This window comes from Syngnathus leptorhynchus, chromosome 3, assembly GCF_054491065.1.
Source record: "Syngnathus leptorhynchus isolate UIUO chromosome 3, UIUO_Slep, whole genome shotgun sequence".
Taxonomy (NCBI): Eukaryota; Metazoa; Chordata; class Actinopteri; order Syngnathiformes; family Syngnathidae; genus Syngnathus; species Syngnathus leptorhynchus.
The window spans coordinates 17829322-17844200 of NC_141197.1; the positions used below are offsets into that span (position 1 = coordinate 17829322).

The window sequence follows — 14879 nt, forward strand, 5'->3', positions numbered from 1 at the left end:
GCATCAACAAGAGTTGAAACGATACAATAAATGGACTGGGATGGGATTTTGGGAGATGATATTTCGCTGCTCTTTATAGACAAGGATATTGAGCATCATTGAAAAATGATACATGATCATTTTCTACATTTTTACAATTGTTATTTAAAGGAACAAAATCTCAATTATTACAATTGTTATTTATTAAAAGGAACAGGAAATATGATTTTTTTGTTTTTGTTCTAAAGCAAAGCTTTACACAAAGCAAAGAAGTTGGAGGTATAGTTTGCTTTGCAAATGAAATCAATACTGCAAGCTCTGTAAGTAAAACATTCATTGATCTCTTCAGAGCTGATTGGAAGGCATCCATCACAGTAGAGTCCATCTGTTCTGCACTCATCACAGCATCAGCATCTAAACACTTACACTACACATTAGCATAGCATGCAGCAGCCACCATATTCATGTTCACTTCTTCAATAAAGCCCGAATTCTCGTTTAATTCGAAATTTCAATCACTCCAAAACATCTTGTATGTATATATTTTTTTATTAGGTGAGAGACATCACTTTACATTGTTTACCATCCCCAAAGGGGGAACATAGAACATAAATAAAACATCCTTAAAAAATATTGTAATAAATCACAAAGCAACTTTTTACATTGGATTTGTTTTATACATAAATCATATTTACATTTGTATTTTTTTTTTCTTCACATAGACTTAAACAAGCAAGCTCTTCCATCTTTTAGTGCATTTCGCCACTAGCTCATTGAAAACATAAAAAAAAAAAAAAAGGCTCTGCGGAGTCTTGATTGTCCCTTACAGGAAGTAGGAAGCTCTATTTGTCCTTCCACAATTAAGCTGCTGTCTTCTGCTCATTGTTACTTATGCATTAAAATGGGATCAATAGGTCACAGACAAAAAAAAACAACAACATCATAATCCACAGTGCCCCTTGGTGGTTCCGGAGCTTTCTATTAAAGTCAGAAAGAAAAAAAAATAGTCGCTTCAACTTCCTGTCTCCTTTTACCTGTCCTGCAGGTAACTAACAGATCAAGTCATATCAAATTCTAATCTGGTTAGTGGCATTGTCCAATGTATCACCAAATGATTTTTAGCTATCTGTTTATTTATTTAGTAGACCCCCCCCCCCCAGGAGTCAAAGTTTTTAATTAATTTGGTAGAAATCAAAAGTCCTAACTGTAAATTTTTTTATTCTTTGGAAAAGCAGAAATGTCTTTTTTTTTTTTTTAAGTATAAAAAGACAACATTTGACAGTATGTGCTTTTCATTACACACTAACAAACAATTAAATTCAGAGGCGGCTTAGCGGAGCAGCAGTCTGATGGAAAAGCATTCTACAAATCAGCTGATTTGGAACAGAATTTTGGGATTGTTATAGTTGCTTTTTTTTTGAAGACAAAAAAAATGTACATGAAAAAAAAAGTCTTGAAATTTGGTGGTGTATTATGCAAAGAAACAGATTTAAGCTCAAAAGCGTGTTAACGAGGTTCATCTCATTTCGTATTGGCCAAATAGGATACGATAACATAGTTAATTACTGATTATCTTCTATTAGGAAAACAAGGAAATGAAATCAGCAAATTTGGCAGCAGCTGCTAGTTCTCTAATGTACAACGCGGATCTCACAATTTTGATGTGCTGCCGGGTTCTTCGTACGGACTTAAAAAGACGAGTCTGATGTTTAGATTTGGATCGGAAAAACAAGGAATGTATTTTTGGGGGATAAAAACAAAATTGCTTTACACCTCACATTGGACAACATTCAACATGAATAAAACAAGTTACTCTGAATTTTGTCATTCAGAAAAACAAGGAATGCGGAGACAAAATTCGGCTTAACAGGCTTTTTGATATCAAACAAAATCTCAGAATTTGATCAATTTTAGATTTTTTTTGTTGTATTTCAAGGCTCTTTAGCACAAAATGCGGCAGCACTGTAGACTCTTTTGGTTGGACGACAAGGTTCAGCGCAAATAAAACAAGGTATGGCAACATTTTGTGACTAAATTGGATGTCTTTGACATGTTTTTTTCAGTTGCCACTTTAAAAAAAACAACCAAGATGGTCTCCTCAAGTTGTACCAAAAACAACAACAACAACAAGAAAATGGTAAGCAAAGTGCTTGGCGGCAAAACTGACGCTAACGGCCAAGGCTAAAAACTTTTGCGATAATTCCACTGGCTGACGGTGCCCGCGACTGGCTTTTCAAAGTAAAGCCACGTGGAGTTTGTATGCTTTCTTTTATTTTGGCATGTTTCCCTCCCTTGACGCTCCCAGCCGCGGGTGTGGTGTTTTCAAGTGAAATTGCTTTCAGTTCTCAGGCTGCGGCGCCCATATGGAGCTTGTTGACATTCCCGTCTGTTTGCTTTGGAACCATCGCTACAACTTGTGTGTGCGCGCTCGCCAATCAACGCACTAGCCAAAGAGTTTGTTTACGAGAACGAGTGAGTGGAGGTAAAGAAAAGATGGGGTCAAAAAATCAACGGTGGCCATTTTGTGGTGGTTTGCTTACGTGCTGCAAGTTTGGAGCAAGTCTCTTGCGAGACCTGCTGGAAAGTCCAGGATGAGGAGGATGAGAGTCAGCAGAAGAAGATCTCTCCATCCAGAGGAGCCTCTGACAGTTGCTGGGGCTCTGGAATTGACAATGTTAAAATGTTACGGACGAAAGAACAATTTACCCATTATTGTGTTTATTTCATTTTTCATTTCTGTGCTCCCCCCCCCCCAATAAAAATGAACATTAATACCAAAGACACCCTCTTAACTCGGATTGAGTTGTACCTGCGGCCTGTCCCTTGACCTTCTTCTTGCGCTTGTCTTTGCCTTCCTTGCCACGATTCTTGGCCAGCTGCAGCAGGCTCTTGGAGAGCTGCGTGTTGGCCTCGCCGCCCTTCGGGACGCTGGCCCCAGACGATGAGGACGTGAAAGGGTTGAGGCTGCGCGTCTTGGCCTTGCAGCGTTGCGACGATGAAGACGAGGAGGACGAGGAGAACACGTCCGCCGCGGGGTCCTGATCCAGAGATTGGCAGCTTCCCGCCAACTGGGACTCTTCCGAAGCGGTGGAGGGAGTCCGCTGCAAATGGAGCGTCACATTGCACGATGTTTCCCCACATTTCTACTTGATCCTGTTCAAAGTAGCTTACCTCAGCGCGTCGCAGCTCGTTCATCTTGTCGAGCTGCCTCTGCAGGGCCTCCCTGTCCTTGTCCAGCTTCCTCTGGGAATCTCGCAGCCTCTCCAGGTCCCTCTGGTAGTCTTCCTTCCGAGTCGCCAGCTCCCGCCTGTCGTCGTCCAGCGCCCGCTGCTGCTTGGACAGACCCTCCTCCTGCAACGACAGCCGCTTCATTTATTATACGTGCTAATACATCAGTGAGGCTAGGAATGTTGATTTGTTTTTGTCAAATTTTCCTGTTGTTCATCTTGGACCTAACACACCTGTACTTTGATCATGGCCTCTTTGTCGCCAAGAAGGCGCTCCCTGAGTTCCCACTCTTTCTCACGCCGGCGCCGCTCCTCGGCGTGCGCCGACTGCTGCCTCTGCAGTGTGGCCAGCTCCTGCCGCTGCTTTTCCAGGCTCCGCTGCTTCTCCTGTTCGATCAGCGAGCTGGGCCGCGAGGAGGGCCGCGACGACGAGCACGCCGACGGCGAACGTTCGCTCAGTGCCTGACGTTGGTCCTCTATGAAGCTGTCCTGCTGCACCACAACTGCCTACACCCAAAAAAATCATCAGACCCAAAGACATTGGCTCATTTCTGACAACTAAATATTTCCGTAAAAGACACAAAAATGATAAATATAGTGTCCGACCTGCAGCGTGCTGAGCAGGAAGTGCAGGTTGGAGACGCTGTGGAGCACCTGCTGTTGATGAATATTGACATCATCAATACATATTGACTTACAGGCGATCTACCATTTACAAAAACGGGCAGTGTGTCGACGTGTCCTGTGAGACGAAGCTCCGCGGAGGTGGAAAACGCCAACTTGGCTGGTTCCCATGTCAACAGCGGCCTAGCTAATCGGGTTAGCGACGGGAAGTGGCTGCTTTACCTCGCTGTTCCTCTTGAGCAGCTGCAGCAGGTTGGCGTTTCCTCCCTGCCGACACACACGCAAAGACAAAAATCAGTGTCAGCGTGCGAGTGTGGGTGCTTTTGAGTGTCTGCGTGTGCCTGCCCTGTTGTAAAAAAAAAAAAAAAAAGGAGACCATTATGTAACACTTATGTAACAGAGGGACCGAAAAACGGCCAGATTGACAAGAAACCACCAAGTTATGTGGCGATTAATATTATTACGTAACGTGTGCCCGTGATTCATGACAACCGTCCCTGCGCGCAATACAACTAAATAAAATAATACACAGTTGACGGTCGATGTCTTTGACGAAAAAAAAAAAAAGGAACAATTCAAAAATCATCCAAGGGATCCGAGAATAAATTCCACTCCACGTTCAAATTATATAGTTGCCAAATTGGCTCATCCTGGACAATGGAATGCCTCAAAAAATCTGCAGCTATGCGTGCGTACCTTCTTCAGGACACTGTCGGATTCAGTTCTCCGCAGGTCCCTGACGGCGTCCTCGCTCTCGTCTTTGTCTCCGTCTGCAGGACACCAGACAGACAGACAGACAGATTAGGATCCATATCTCATTCAGCGACATGATAGAGGCTAACATTTCTTGAACATATTTTAGCGCATAATGTGGAAGTCTTGAAATAACTGCCATCATGCACAAAATATTTGTCCTCCCCTCCCACATTTTTTTTGCACAACGCCAATGAGTCAGCGACCTTGTTTGAATTGGATGTTTACGCCGTTTGAAATGGGAGCAAATGTCAGAGTGGCACATCTTCCGTGAGCACGTTCTCTCCTCGTGCCCACTCGACTCAGGTAAAATGACGACGGCGCGCCGAGCTAAAACTGCATCACCTGCAACCTCGCAAGACTTGAGGAACGAATGAATGAATGGCTTTCGATGAATACTTGGCCGCCAGCAGACAGCTTAGCACCAATCAAAGCAAAGCTCCTTTTCCATATTCGATTCAAGTCAAAAAGCAATCCAATAGGGGCTCTTCTCATATTGAATATTACTGAGAAATCCAGCTGTCTACTCTTGCAGGTGTTTTTTTTTTTTCTTTCCCCCATTTGATTTTAATAGCTCCGGAAATTGCTTGCAGGGCATTTCCAACTCAAATTACCTTGAAAAAGGTGGGACCTTGAATTAATACCTCAATCAAAAAACGGAGCACGACTCCCACTTGGTGGCGTGACTGTACCTAGCACACTTACTCTTACTGAGGTGCATCTGGTGACTGTCAAAGCCGCCGAAGGTCTCGGCCCGTCGGGGCAGGCACCCCGAGCCGGGCGCTCCGCCTCCGCCGTCTTGGACGCCGGCCATAGCTCCGCCCAGGCTGCTGTTCACCAGGCTCTGCAGCGTCTCCACTGTTGCGCAACACACACGAGCAGACAAAAATCAATGTACGGTCAGTAAACTAATCATCCGCCTAACGGAGTTACACTCGCCGTTGCCAAGCAACAACCTGTTCCACGTACTTCACATTCAAATATGTTGACGAGACTTCACCTCGGTGTGTGCGTGTGCGCGCGTCAGTAATCACATCACTGCTGCTGCCACGTTGGCAATACGCGGCCTTATGGGCTCGTCGCGTCGAGCCACTTGGAAGGGAAAACATCTCATTTTGTTCTAAGCTTGAAACACAATGTGAAGAAAGTGAAGTACCGTGAATAATTTTAGGACGGCTAAATTGTTGTTTAACAGGAGGATGGTGGGGGGTGGGGTGGGGGTGGGGGGGCAAACGTGTATTTTCTTTAATCAAGTGGAAATCACGTTAGCGTGCTCGGATGAAATGAGGCGGAACGCGTGCAAAAAGCAAAAGAACCGCAGTACAAAACGAGACATCTTCAACGGGCCTTGAATTGATGGTTTTCTACGTCGACTCGCAATGTTCATTACCGCTAATTGCTACGGTACATGTTAACAAACAAAGACAACCGTGAAGGAGGGCGAGGCTCTCCTGTTTTTTGTACTCGGTCGTGATATGGAAAATCAGACAGAGGGAGGGGTGGGGGGGTTCAGATGGGGCAAAGATGATTATCATGCTGCCTATGCGGCGCCGGTTTATGACTGATAGACATTTTTTCCCAATTTTTATTTTCTTTTCATCCTCCAGGTTCTGTCCACTATCTATAAAAATGGCATTTATCATAAAAACCCGGTAAGAGCCGCCACGGCATTATTTATATCATAGTGTACGGAATCACATCGGTACGTCGTGTACAATTGTTTGGGTTATTTCGAGATGTTCCGTTGACTTGTGATGTGCAGGGTGAGAAGTGAAAAGGAGCTCGTGACATCATGCGCTAAATGGAAGTCATCATGAATTTCTAGTGGTGCCATTTATTTCTATGGAGACATATGCTCCGAATCCTTATCGCGGCATTCTCCGTGTGCTAGCGTAGCACGCGGGAAGTTGCGCGGTATAAAAAGACATTAAAAGTCACTTCGGCGCCCAAGTTGCCGAATTGTGTTGTCGGAGAAACAGAAGCAGTCTTGACTGCAGCTGTGTCCTTAAGGACAATGGAGTGTGAGAATAATTTGCATTTAGAAGAGAAGCAGCAGGGCCTGGAAGCAATAACAAACATTTCGGGCATCCTTACCAAGCACAAGACTCAATGGCGGTATTTAAGCCTCCTCCGCTTACCTTCCTGGAGGGCGTCCTTCATGATGCAGGACCCGCTGGGTGGCACCGGCCCGCCGGGCGACCTGAAGAAGGGCTCGTTGGGCCGGCAGGCCTCCTCCACTGGGCTGGAGCCCTCACACATGCCCCGGAAGAGCCGCACCTTCTCCTCCAGCAGGGACATGATCTCGGAATCCTTCTGCTTCATTAAATCTAAAGGAGGGATTTAGGACAGTTTAATATTGCCAGAAGAGCAGAGGACATTTTTGGATTCATTTGCTAACTCGCCTCTTATTTCTTTGGCTTTGATCTCCAGTTGTCGCTTGTCCTCTTCCGTCTCGCTGGGAATGCCTTCGTCCTCGTCCCTCTCCCTGTGCCGCACGATGGCAACGCATGAACTTTTATTTTAACTTTCACAGAACCTTTTATGAATAAAAACACAGTCCAGCCTGAGATTATTCATACAGCTGGTAGTTAAAGTTTATTAAATCCAAACCGGCAAAACAGCTTTTTTTTTTCCCCCCCTTTGAGGAGCAGTTTTGCTAATCAATTGCTTCAATTGGAGGAGCAATTTTGGAAATTGGAGGAGCAATTCTTTTGCGGTTAATCCCCGAATATGCGAGACTCTTCTCAGACTTGCTTTTTAAATCCTCTTGTGGCCTATTAGGGCCTTTTTAGAAAGAATGCAAGAAATACAAAGTTAACCTTTTAAGCACATTGCTTGCAAATGAATTGCAGAGATTGAAAATACAAATACACAAATTTATTAGTGACCTGTGAATAATATGCACTGTACATTGCCGTACTCAAATCAGATTTTTTTTTTTTCTACATCACAATTGATGAGATTTTTGTAGCGTCCATCGATGTGTTTAGTGGGGGGGGGGGGGGGGGGGTACTCACATGGACTGCATGGCGTCCTGTATCAACTGCATCCAGGCGTTGCGCTCCTCCTTCGAACTGGCCAGCACCTCCATCATCTCCGGCTTCTCGATCCCTGCCGTGATGAGGAAAAGGCCGCGCTCCTCGTTGGCCACCTCGCGCACAATCAGCTTCTGCAGCGAGATGACGGTCGAGCGCTGGTCCTACCGGGGGTGGGTGGGAGGTCCGAGGAGGAGGAAGGAAGAAAAAACACATGACATGATTAAAGGATGGCGGTGGTGATGATGATGATGATGATGAGCCAGTGAGCAGGAAATGCGGTGAAAGAAAAATGACAAGAAGCATCAAAAGTGAGCAGCAGATGATAAGAGTAGCATGGGATGGAATGAGCAAGGATGGGGAACAATATAAAATAGTAAAAGTCCTCATCCGCAAGGGAAATAAAATATAACCAACAACATAAAAAAAAAAAAGTATTGTAAAAACGCTTCTAATCAATATGGGCACATCGAGGTAGGTGGAGGGCCAAAGATATTTGCTGTTGGTAATGGGCCACGAGGAAGTATGTCGATGTTTGTTTTTCACGCTGGTTGGTTTGCAGAATTCCATTAAAAAACACAAAAGTGCGCCGAGGGAAAATTAAAAACAAATTGAGCTGTTTTACTTTTTCTTGTTACAGATTGCTTGGATCGGGGCCAAGTGGGTCAGTGGCCCATCAGATCCAGCAGATGGCGCTGCAGAAAACTCACTTAACATGCATTACTGCCATCTATAGGACATGAGTGGAGCTGAATTTGAGGATGGTTTGGACTTGGCGGAGGTCTGCGCACCACCACCGCTCGTGTTTTTGCCCAAGGCTGATCCAATCCGATCCACAAACATGTTCTTTGTCTTTTTAAATGGCTGGGCAATTTCACGATGATGAGTGTGGGTTTTATTGCTGCAGGTCACATCATCTCCCTTCTCTCACTCACTCTTGGTGCAAGGTGGAAAATAACGCTCGTGGCTGTGATACATGGCATAATATTGTTTTGGTATATAAGCGAAAGGTATTTGGAGTCTTAAATTAGGCCGGTTTGGGGAATTCGATGTTTAATTTTGTGACAAGTGACTTTTCTTTTTTTCCCCACACATTCTTCCAAACACATTTTTGTCTGCGATACTTGCAGGATGCTTACTATTTCTTTTTAAATTTAAGATTAAAATGATCAAAAGAACACTGTATCCACATAAATATTTTACTTCATTTGAAATGTTCATACTTGAATTTGGTGTATTTCGTTTTGTGATAGAGATTTTTCTTTTCTGGCTCACCAGCATGGCGAAGACATATTTCTGGTCCTTCTCTTGAAGAAAGACCAAGACGTCCGACAGGAGGAGCGCGTGGACGTCTGAGAAGACAGAGAGGACTCATTAAAACGTTTTCTGCATTTTTTTTTTTTCACCCCGGATGATTAGGGAAGAAAGTATCGCCACCTTTGAGGCGTCCTTGGCTGCTCTTGAGCTGCAGCGCGCCGTCGTGGACGAGGCGTCGCCGCAGCAGGTCCTCGCGGGCGAAGATCTGCCCACTCTTCATCATCATGATGGACTTGCTGTCGGTGCGGCTGTGAAAATCCTTCAGGCGCCGCCGCTTGTCGTGCTCGTTGACGCGGCCGTCCACCCCGGCGATCAGTTCTTTTACCAGGCGCAGCGCCTCTGCCAGCCCTTCGTGGTCGCCGTCGCCCTCTGCGCCCAGGAGGAAGTGCTTGAGTCAGTCAACTGACAAGTCAGGTTTTGCTTTCGAGTGTAACTGTGTTTAAGGCATGAATGAGTTCAAGTGTCGCCAGTGACTGCATTCGTCTGACCATTCGTGTGCTGCAGGATCCTCTGAATCAGCACCGGGTACTTGGTTATCCTCTGGGTCACCAGCAGGATGCATTCTGGGATGCTGAGACGCCGAACAATGCTGCTGCTCATCTTTTTCTAAATGAATCAAAGAGAACATCCGTCAATTTGTGTCGTAAATTGGCTGGAAGCAGCCTCTTTGGGGGAATTCCGTCGTTTGACAAACTCCAACCGGGGAAGAAGAAGATAAGATGGGCGTACTTTGATGAAGGCCTTGAAGCGTTTGTCTTTCGTCAGAAGGTCCTTGTACAGATTGACGGCTTCATTGTGGCGGCTGCAGAACCTCCCGTAGATTCTCTTCATGCTTTCGCTGTTGCATCCAGAGAACTTGGCAAATAATGGGTTGCAAAGTTAGTGATGCGGAAGCATTTTTTTTTTCCCAATTCGTCGTAACATTAGAACGCGTTTTGGTTGGCAAGTGAACGTGATGGCACCTGATTGCCCATTTGAAGATGTCCCTCACCTGGCTGAGAAGGATGTCCCCTATCCGGTGGACGACGACGCCTCGCTCCGAGCGCCCGACCTCTGCCTGGCTCTCGCGCTTCCTCTCAAGCAGCCGCAGGAGAAGCTGCGTGTGGAGCTCCAGCAGCTCGTCCAGGGCGGGGAAGAGCCGCTCCAGGATCTGCGGCTCCAGTTGCACTTCCTTTTGCAGACCTTTGCTGTAGACCTCTGACATGATGCGCAGCGTGCGGATATGGTGCATCTCCGTTTGCATCAGCTCTGCCCATTAAATATAATAAAATTACTCACGAATTGATCAAAATATTTGGACGTGATGGCTTCATCATCCATAAGGTTTGAGTGAGGTGGCGGCATGTGTGTACCGTAGATGACGTCCTGCCTCTTGACCAAATTGCGGTCCAGCTGCTGCAGGTACTGCTGCTCCACTCCTAAACTCCACGAGTCAGCCTCCATCTCCTTGGCCTCACCCTCAAACTCTCCCATCAGCTGGCTGTCAATCATCTCCGTCCCTGCAACGAGCACCGGCCAAACTTCCAGGTTACCATCTGTTTTTTTTTTTGTTTTTTGTTTTTTTTAATAAATGCGTCACTCATCGTAATCGGTCTCCATTTATTTACATGGTTGCGATGGTATGTAATGACCTTCGTCGGTGAGTGATTCCATGGACTCTGTGACCTGATTCGTCCTGTTGAGCGAGTCGGTGGACTGGGAAAGATAGCGCAGGCCCTTGATGGGAATCTCGTCAAACACTGGACTACACACACACACACACACACACACACACACACAGACACACACACACCCGCGCGCTCAAGTCAATGTACAAATATTATGGCAAGATGCCAGTCATGGCAGAAATCGTCCTGCCCAGCTCACCCAGCAATGTTGCTAATGGACAGACTTTTGGACAAGTTGTTGCCGTGGAAAGGCATGAGGCTGGTGTGGCGGCGCGACTGCGGCAACGTCATAGACGTGTGGTCGTCTGGGGACAAGACGGCTGACCAGGGGCGTTCCCTTGTCCCGCAAGCTGGACAGGAAAAGAGCAAAGTGTTCAGTTAGTTGTTGTTGTTTTTTTTAATCATTATTTTTAAACATTTTTTTTTTAATTAAGTTGAAACAGAAATGGATTATTCTTTTTTTATGAATTCAAAAGAAAAAAATTCAACCATTCATGTAATAAAACAAAAACTAATTACCAAAACGTTTTTACATGAAAAACAAAATGCTACTGCTGGTGTTGTGCTGTCCAACTTGCGCTGCACCGTACTGGATGGTTTCTAGCGCTTCTGGTGAATTGGCATTTGACATTGTGTGTGTGTGCGTGTGTGTGTGTGTGTGTGTGTGTGTGTGTGTGTGTGTGTGTGTGTGTGTGTGTATGTAGCTAACATCGCTGCACATGACTGCACGTTTACAGCTGCGTCTGATGTTCGCAACTCACATTTGTTCCTCATGGTGACACCAGGGAAGGAGCTGGAATCTGGCACTGTGTTAAACTGCTGCCTGGGCAACTGGCCAGCATTAAAAAGACCAGAGCGAGAGAGAGCAATAAGGAGAGAGAGAGAGAGAGAGAAAGAGTAAGTATTGGCCCACAGGACGACATGCCAACGCATCGGTGGAGCATTTTTACCTTCATCTTCACCTTGGCACAAACGGCCAGGACGTCCCTGCAGCCCTTGTGCACGCAGGCGTTGCAGTCTGGAAAGAAAAGCAGCAGATCGACGAATGAAGAAAAAAAGAAAAAAAGGTGTGGTGGCTGGAAAACTGGCCGACTAATGACAAGCAGATTGCGGTGTGTGATGCAACACGGGGGTAATACTGAGGGGGGAAATCTAAGATGGCTGACAAACACATTAGCCATTGCTATGCATGGGAAAGTTTCTCAGTCGGAGGGAGAATGCCAAAGTGTGATTTTGGCTAGAGTTTTGGAGGACAAATATACTCTTGTTTCCAATGGGGACTCGTACATGATCTTTCCCTAACTACTGAAAAGTGCTAAAAAAAAGGTGCACTTCGAGAGGACTGAATGCACTAAGGATAAGCAACAATTACAAAAGTTCTGCCCGGCCATTTCACACACATATAGGTTCGAAAGATTCAGTCACAATAGTTGTCAAATTAGTGTCTATCAAAAGCATCCGTTTAAGGAAACATGACCTCTGACCTTTAACTTTGTGCTTGGTAAAATGGAAATAACCCCCCGAACAAAGACTAACCTTTGTATTATGAAAACAGCCATCTTCTATGTGAAAGTGCTCACTTCCTACTTTCACAATGATGTCAATGACAGCACTTGTTTGAGTCAGAGAGAAAGAATTACGTTTCTTATAGTTTTACTTTTAGTATTTTGCTTAAAAGTGCACATTTATATTTTTGGGGTATTTTAGTAGTATTTTGTCTTTATTTAATATGTAATCTTTAGGTTTTTACATTTATCTAAAAAATATATTTTGCATAATTGAATTGTATCCATTCAAGTTTTAATTACAAAACCTTTAAAAAGTAATTTTATTTTCATGTATTCATATTTTATTTTTAGTATTTTAAGATATATTCGTGATTTTACTCTTTTTTTTGTACTTCAATCTTTTATTTAAATGTTTGTTTTGTATTTTTAATGTATTCCTCTTGCTTCAATTTTTGTTTTTGTTTTTAATTTTTAATTGTTTTTAATGGAATACTTGAGCATTTTTGTTGTTGTTTTCACCTTGCAGATTATGTAACGGGCACATTATTGCTTCGGAGACCCACACTCATTTTCTCCTCTTAAACGCTTTTACGAGGGTTTTTTATGACATTTCGCGGCGGCAGGCCCCGCACATTGCCTCGAGCTCTTACAAAAGGGCGACTGTACAAATGCCTGAACGTCTTCCAGGCCGGCATCTGCCTGGAAACACGCTCAGAAGCACAATGACGGGACATATGAGCAGAAAGCTGCTTTCTGCTTTTTCACAGTGTTGCGCCAAAATCTTGCGTAAGCGGTGACATCCCCTTTCCTGCTTCTCTTTCGTCGCACTAACCAGACTTGTGACTGATTCTGCAGCTGTTTCTACAATCACTTTTTCATCAATGGATTTGATCAATGTACTTTTCAAATTTCTTGATCTCCTTCCATTGTGCGAGACACGTGACGGCACTTACACGTGCACTGGAAGACTTCCTTGCTGCTGAGGGCCTTGTTACACTGGGAGCAGTGGGAGCACGGCGGCACCTGGCCGGAGCACACGGCGGCAAAGTGATGCCCGTTGACTGCCTTCTTGTCTTTCTCCTTGGCGGCTTCCTTCTCCTTTTTGTCCTTCTCCTTTTCCTGCACAGATGGAGCACACCAAAACAAAAACAGTGACTTTGGAGCATGAAGGCCGGTCAAACAAAAACAAACAAAAAAAAAAAAAAAGACACGCTGGGATGTTTGCAAATTCCTCATCGGAATCCGGATTCCAGCTGAGCGGCATTATTACCGGCCCCGACAGGGGGTCCCGGAATATTAAGCGGCCCATTATTTACGCAAAGAACTAATTGCTTCATTACATCTTGTAGTTGAGCTCACTCTGGGCGCTTTTCACAATCAAAACCCAACACGAGCTTGACCTTGTGTGCCGTCTGCAAAAAAAAAAAAAAAAAAGGACAAGACTGCAGAAAGCAGGAGGAAGGATGCACCTGATGAACATTTCCTCTTTCTTTTTTTTACTATACACCAGCTGCTAAACTATACCGACCGACTTCATTGCAAAACAATACAGCTGCGATAAAGGACGTGGGTGAATGCATGAAACAATTATCCAACTTTGATGCCATGCTCCGCCCAAATTGGATAGCATTTATATATATATATTTTTAAAAAAAAAAGGAGGGGGGGGGTGAAGCTCAGACAGGTTTAGTCTAGCTTCTCATCATATTGACTTGAGAAACCAATTGTGGCTGCGGTTATGCTGGAAGCTGTCGCCACAGAAGTGCTTGCTCACTGCTCACGTGTTTAGAAATAGCTAGTCAACTTAAGACTAAGTTGGTGGAATCAAGTCACATTTGATGCCTGGCCGGGCAGTATTTGCATACAAACAACAGAGAAGTTCATCTCCCATAATACGGCTCCTTTAAATGTCGTCAATGATCAAGAATGACACAGTTGTAAGATGACTCTGGTTCCTCCCGGGAAGCGTGACAGCTGACAGAGACGTTCCGTCTGGGAATTCGCTTTGACCGACCTTTCCCTCATCGGGCACTGTTGTATAGACAGAAAAGAGCGATGACGTCACCCCCGCTGCCTTCGGCTCATCGCAATTCCGATGAAGTGATGTGGAGAAGAACAAGAGTTCCTATTCTCACGGCTTGACGTCACTTAGTATCCACCCAAACCCAGAGGAAACGACCACAGCGGTGTTTCCAAAGCTCAGGTTAACAAGGCAACGGCTCCCGGGCACAAATCTCAGAAAAAGAAACTTACAGTGGAAAACCTATATGTGGAAACTTGTACTAAGTACATTCGTGATGTGGCTTCACATTGAGACTTCAAAAAGTATCAAAATAATTAATTCCATGCTCGGCTTTTTTTTTTTTTTTTGCAATGCCACCACCAAAGTTAAAAAGATGGCAAAAAAAGAAAACAGTCATGATGACCTCAGAATAGGAACATTTGAACAACGAGAAGACGCTTGAACACGCCATTATTTCAGTTTACACGATTCTCAACTCTTCTGAACCTCTGTGTCGAAACTCGCACTTCCTGCCACAAGCACTTTTTGACCGACAATGGAAAAACAGCGAGTCTCACGAAGTCTGATAAAAAAAGACGACGTCTTTGCCACTTCAGGGATTGTCAAGAAGCGGGGAAAAAACCCCACAAGGGAGCACATTTTGCGACAAATCACAAGGGAGCACATTTTGCGACACCTTTAACAACTGGAAAGCTACGTTTGAGATGTCGCCGCAAAGACCGTCCTGACGCCAGACGTTTAGCCCT

At 44.8% G+C, this 14879-nt stretch overlaps 1 protein-coding gene across 6 annotated transcripts in view; it reads right to left on the minus strand.

Annotated features, from left to right (window-relative positions):
- Positions 1-647: 647 nt before the first annotated feature.
- akap13a (A-kinase anchoring protein 13a) overlaps positions 648-14879 on the minus strand; it is a 64123-nt gene continuing 49891 nt past the window's right edge. For 4 of the 6 annotated variants that reach the window (XM_085908686.1, XM_085908691.1, XM_085908689.1 and 1 more), the window contains 22 exons: positions 13064-13229; positions 11553-11620; positions 11364-11433; positions 10802-10952; positions 10543-10679; positions 10288-10434; positions 9927-10183; positions 9665-9790; positions 9424-9541; positions 9056-9304; positions 8894-8970; positions 7601-7782; positions 6986-7068; positions 6722-6910; positions 5289-5441; positions 4527-4600; positions 4053-4097; positions 3813-3863; positions 3441-3713; positions 3151-3330; positions 2789-3080; positions 648-2639 (listed from right to left, as the gene is read on the minus strand). In XM_085908686.1, coding sequence (XP_085764812.1) covers positions 2587-2639; positions 2789-3080; positions 3151-3330; positions 3441-3713; positions 3813-3863; positions 4053-4097; positions 4527-4600; positions 5289-5441; positions 6722-6910; positions 6986-7068; positions 7601-7782; positions 8894-8970; positions 9056-9304; positions 9424-9541; positions 9665-9790; positions 9927-10183; positions 10288-10434; positions 10543-10679; positions 10802-10952; positions 11364-11433; positions 11553-11620; positions 13064-13229 — 3141 coding nt within the window. In that variant the 3' untranslated portion in view covers positions 648-2586. The remainder of the gene's footprint in view (positions 2640-2788; positions 3081-3150; positions 3331-3440; positions 3714-3812; positions 3864-4052; positions 4098-4526; positions 4601-5288; positions 5442-6721; positions 6911-6985; positions 7069-7600; positions 7783-8893; positions 8971-9055; positions 9305-9423; positions 9542-9664; positions 9791-9926; positions 10184-10287; positions 10435-10542; positions 10680-10801; positions 10953-11363; positions 11434-11552; positions 11621-13063; positions 13230-14879) is intronic. The other 2 variants (XM_085908688.1, XM_085908687.1) reach the window with 2 other exon arrangements.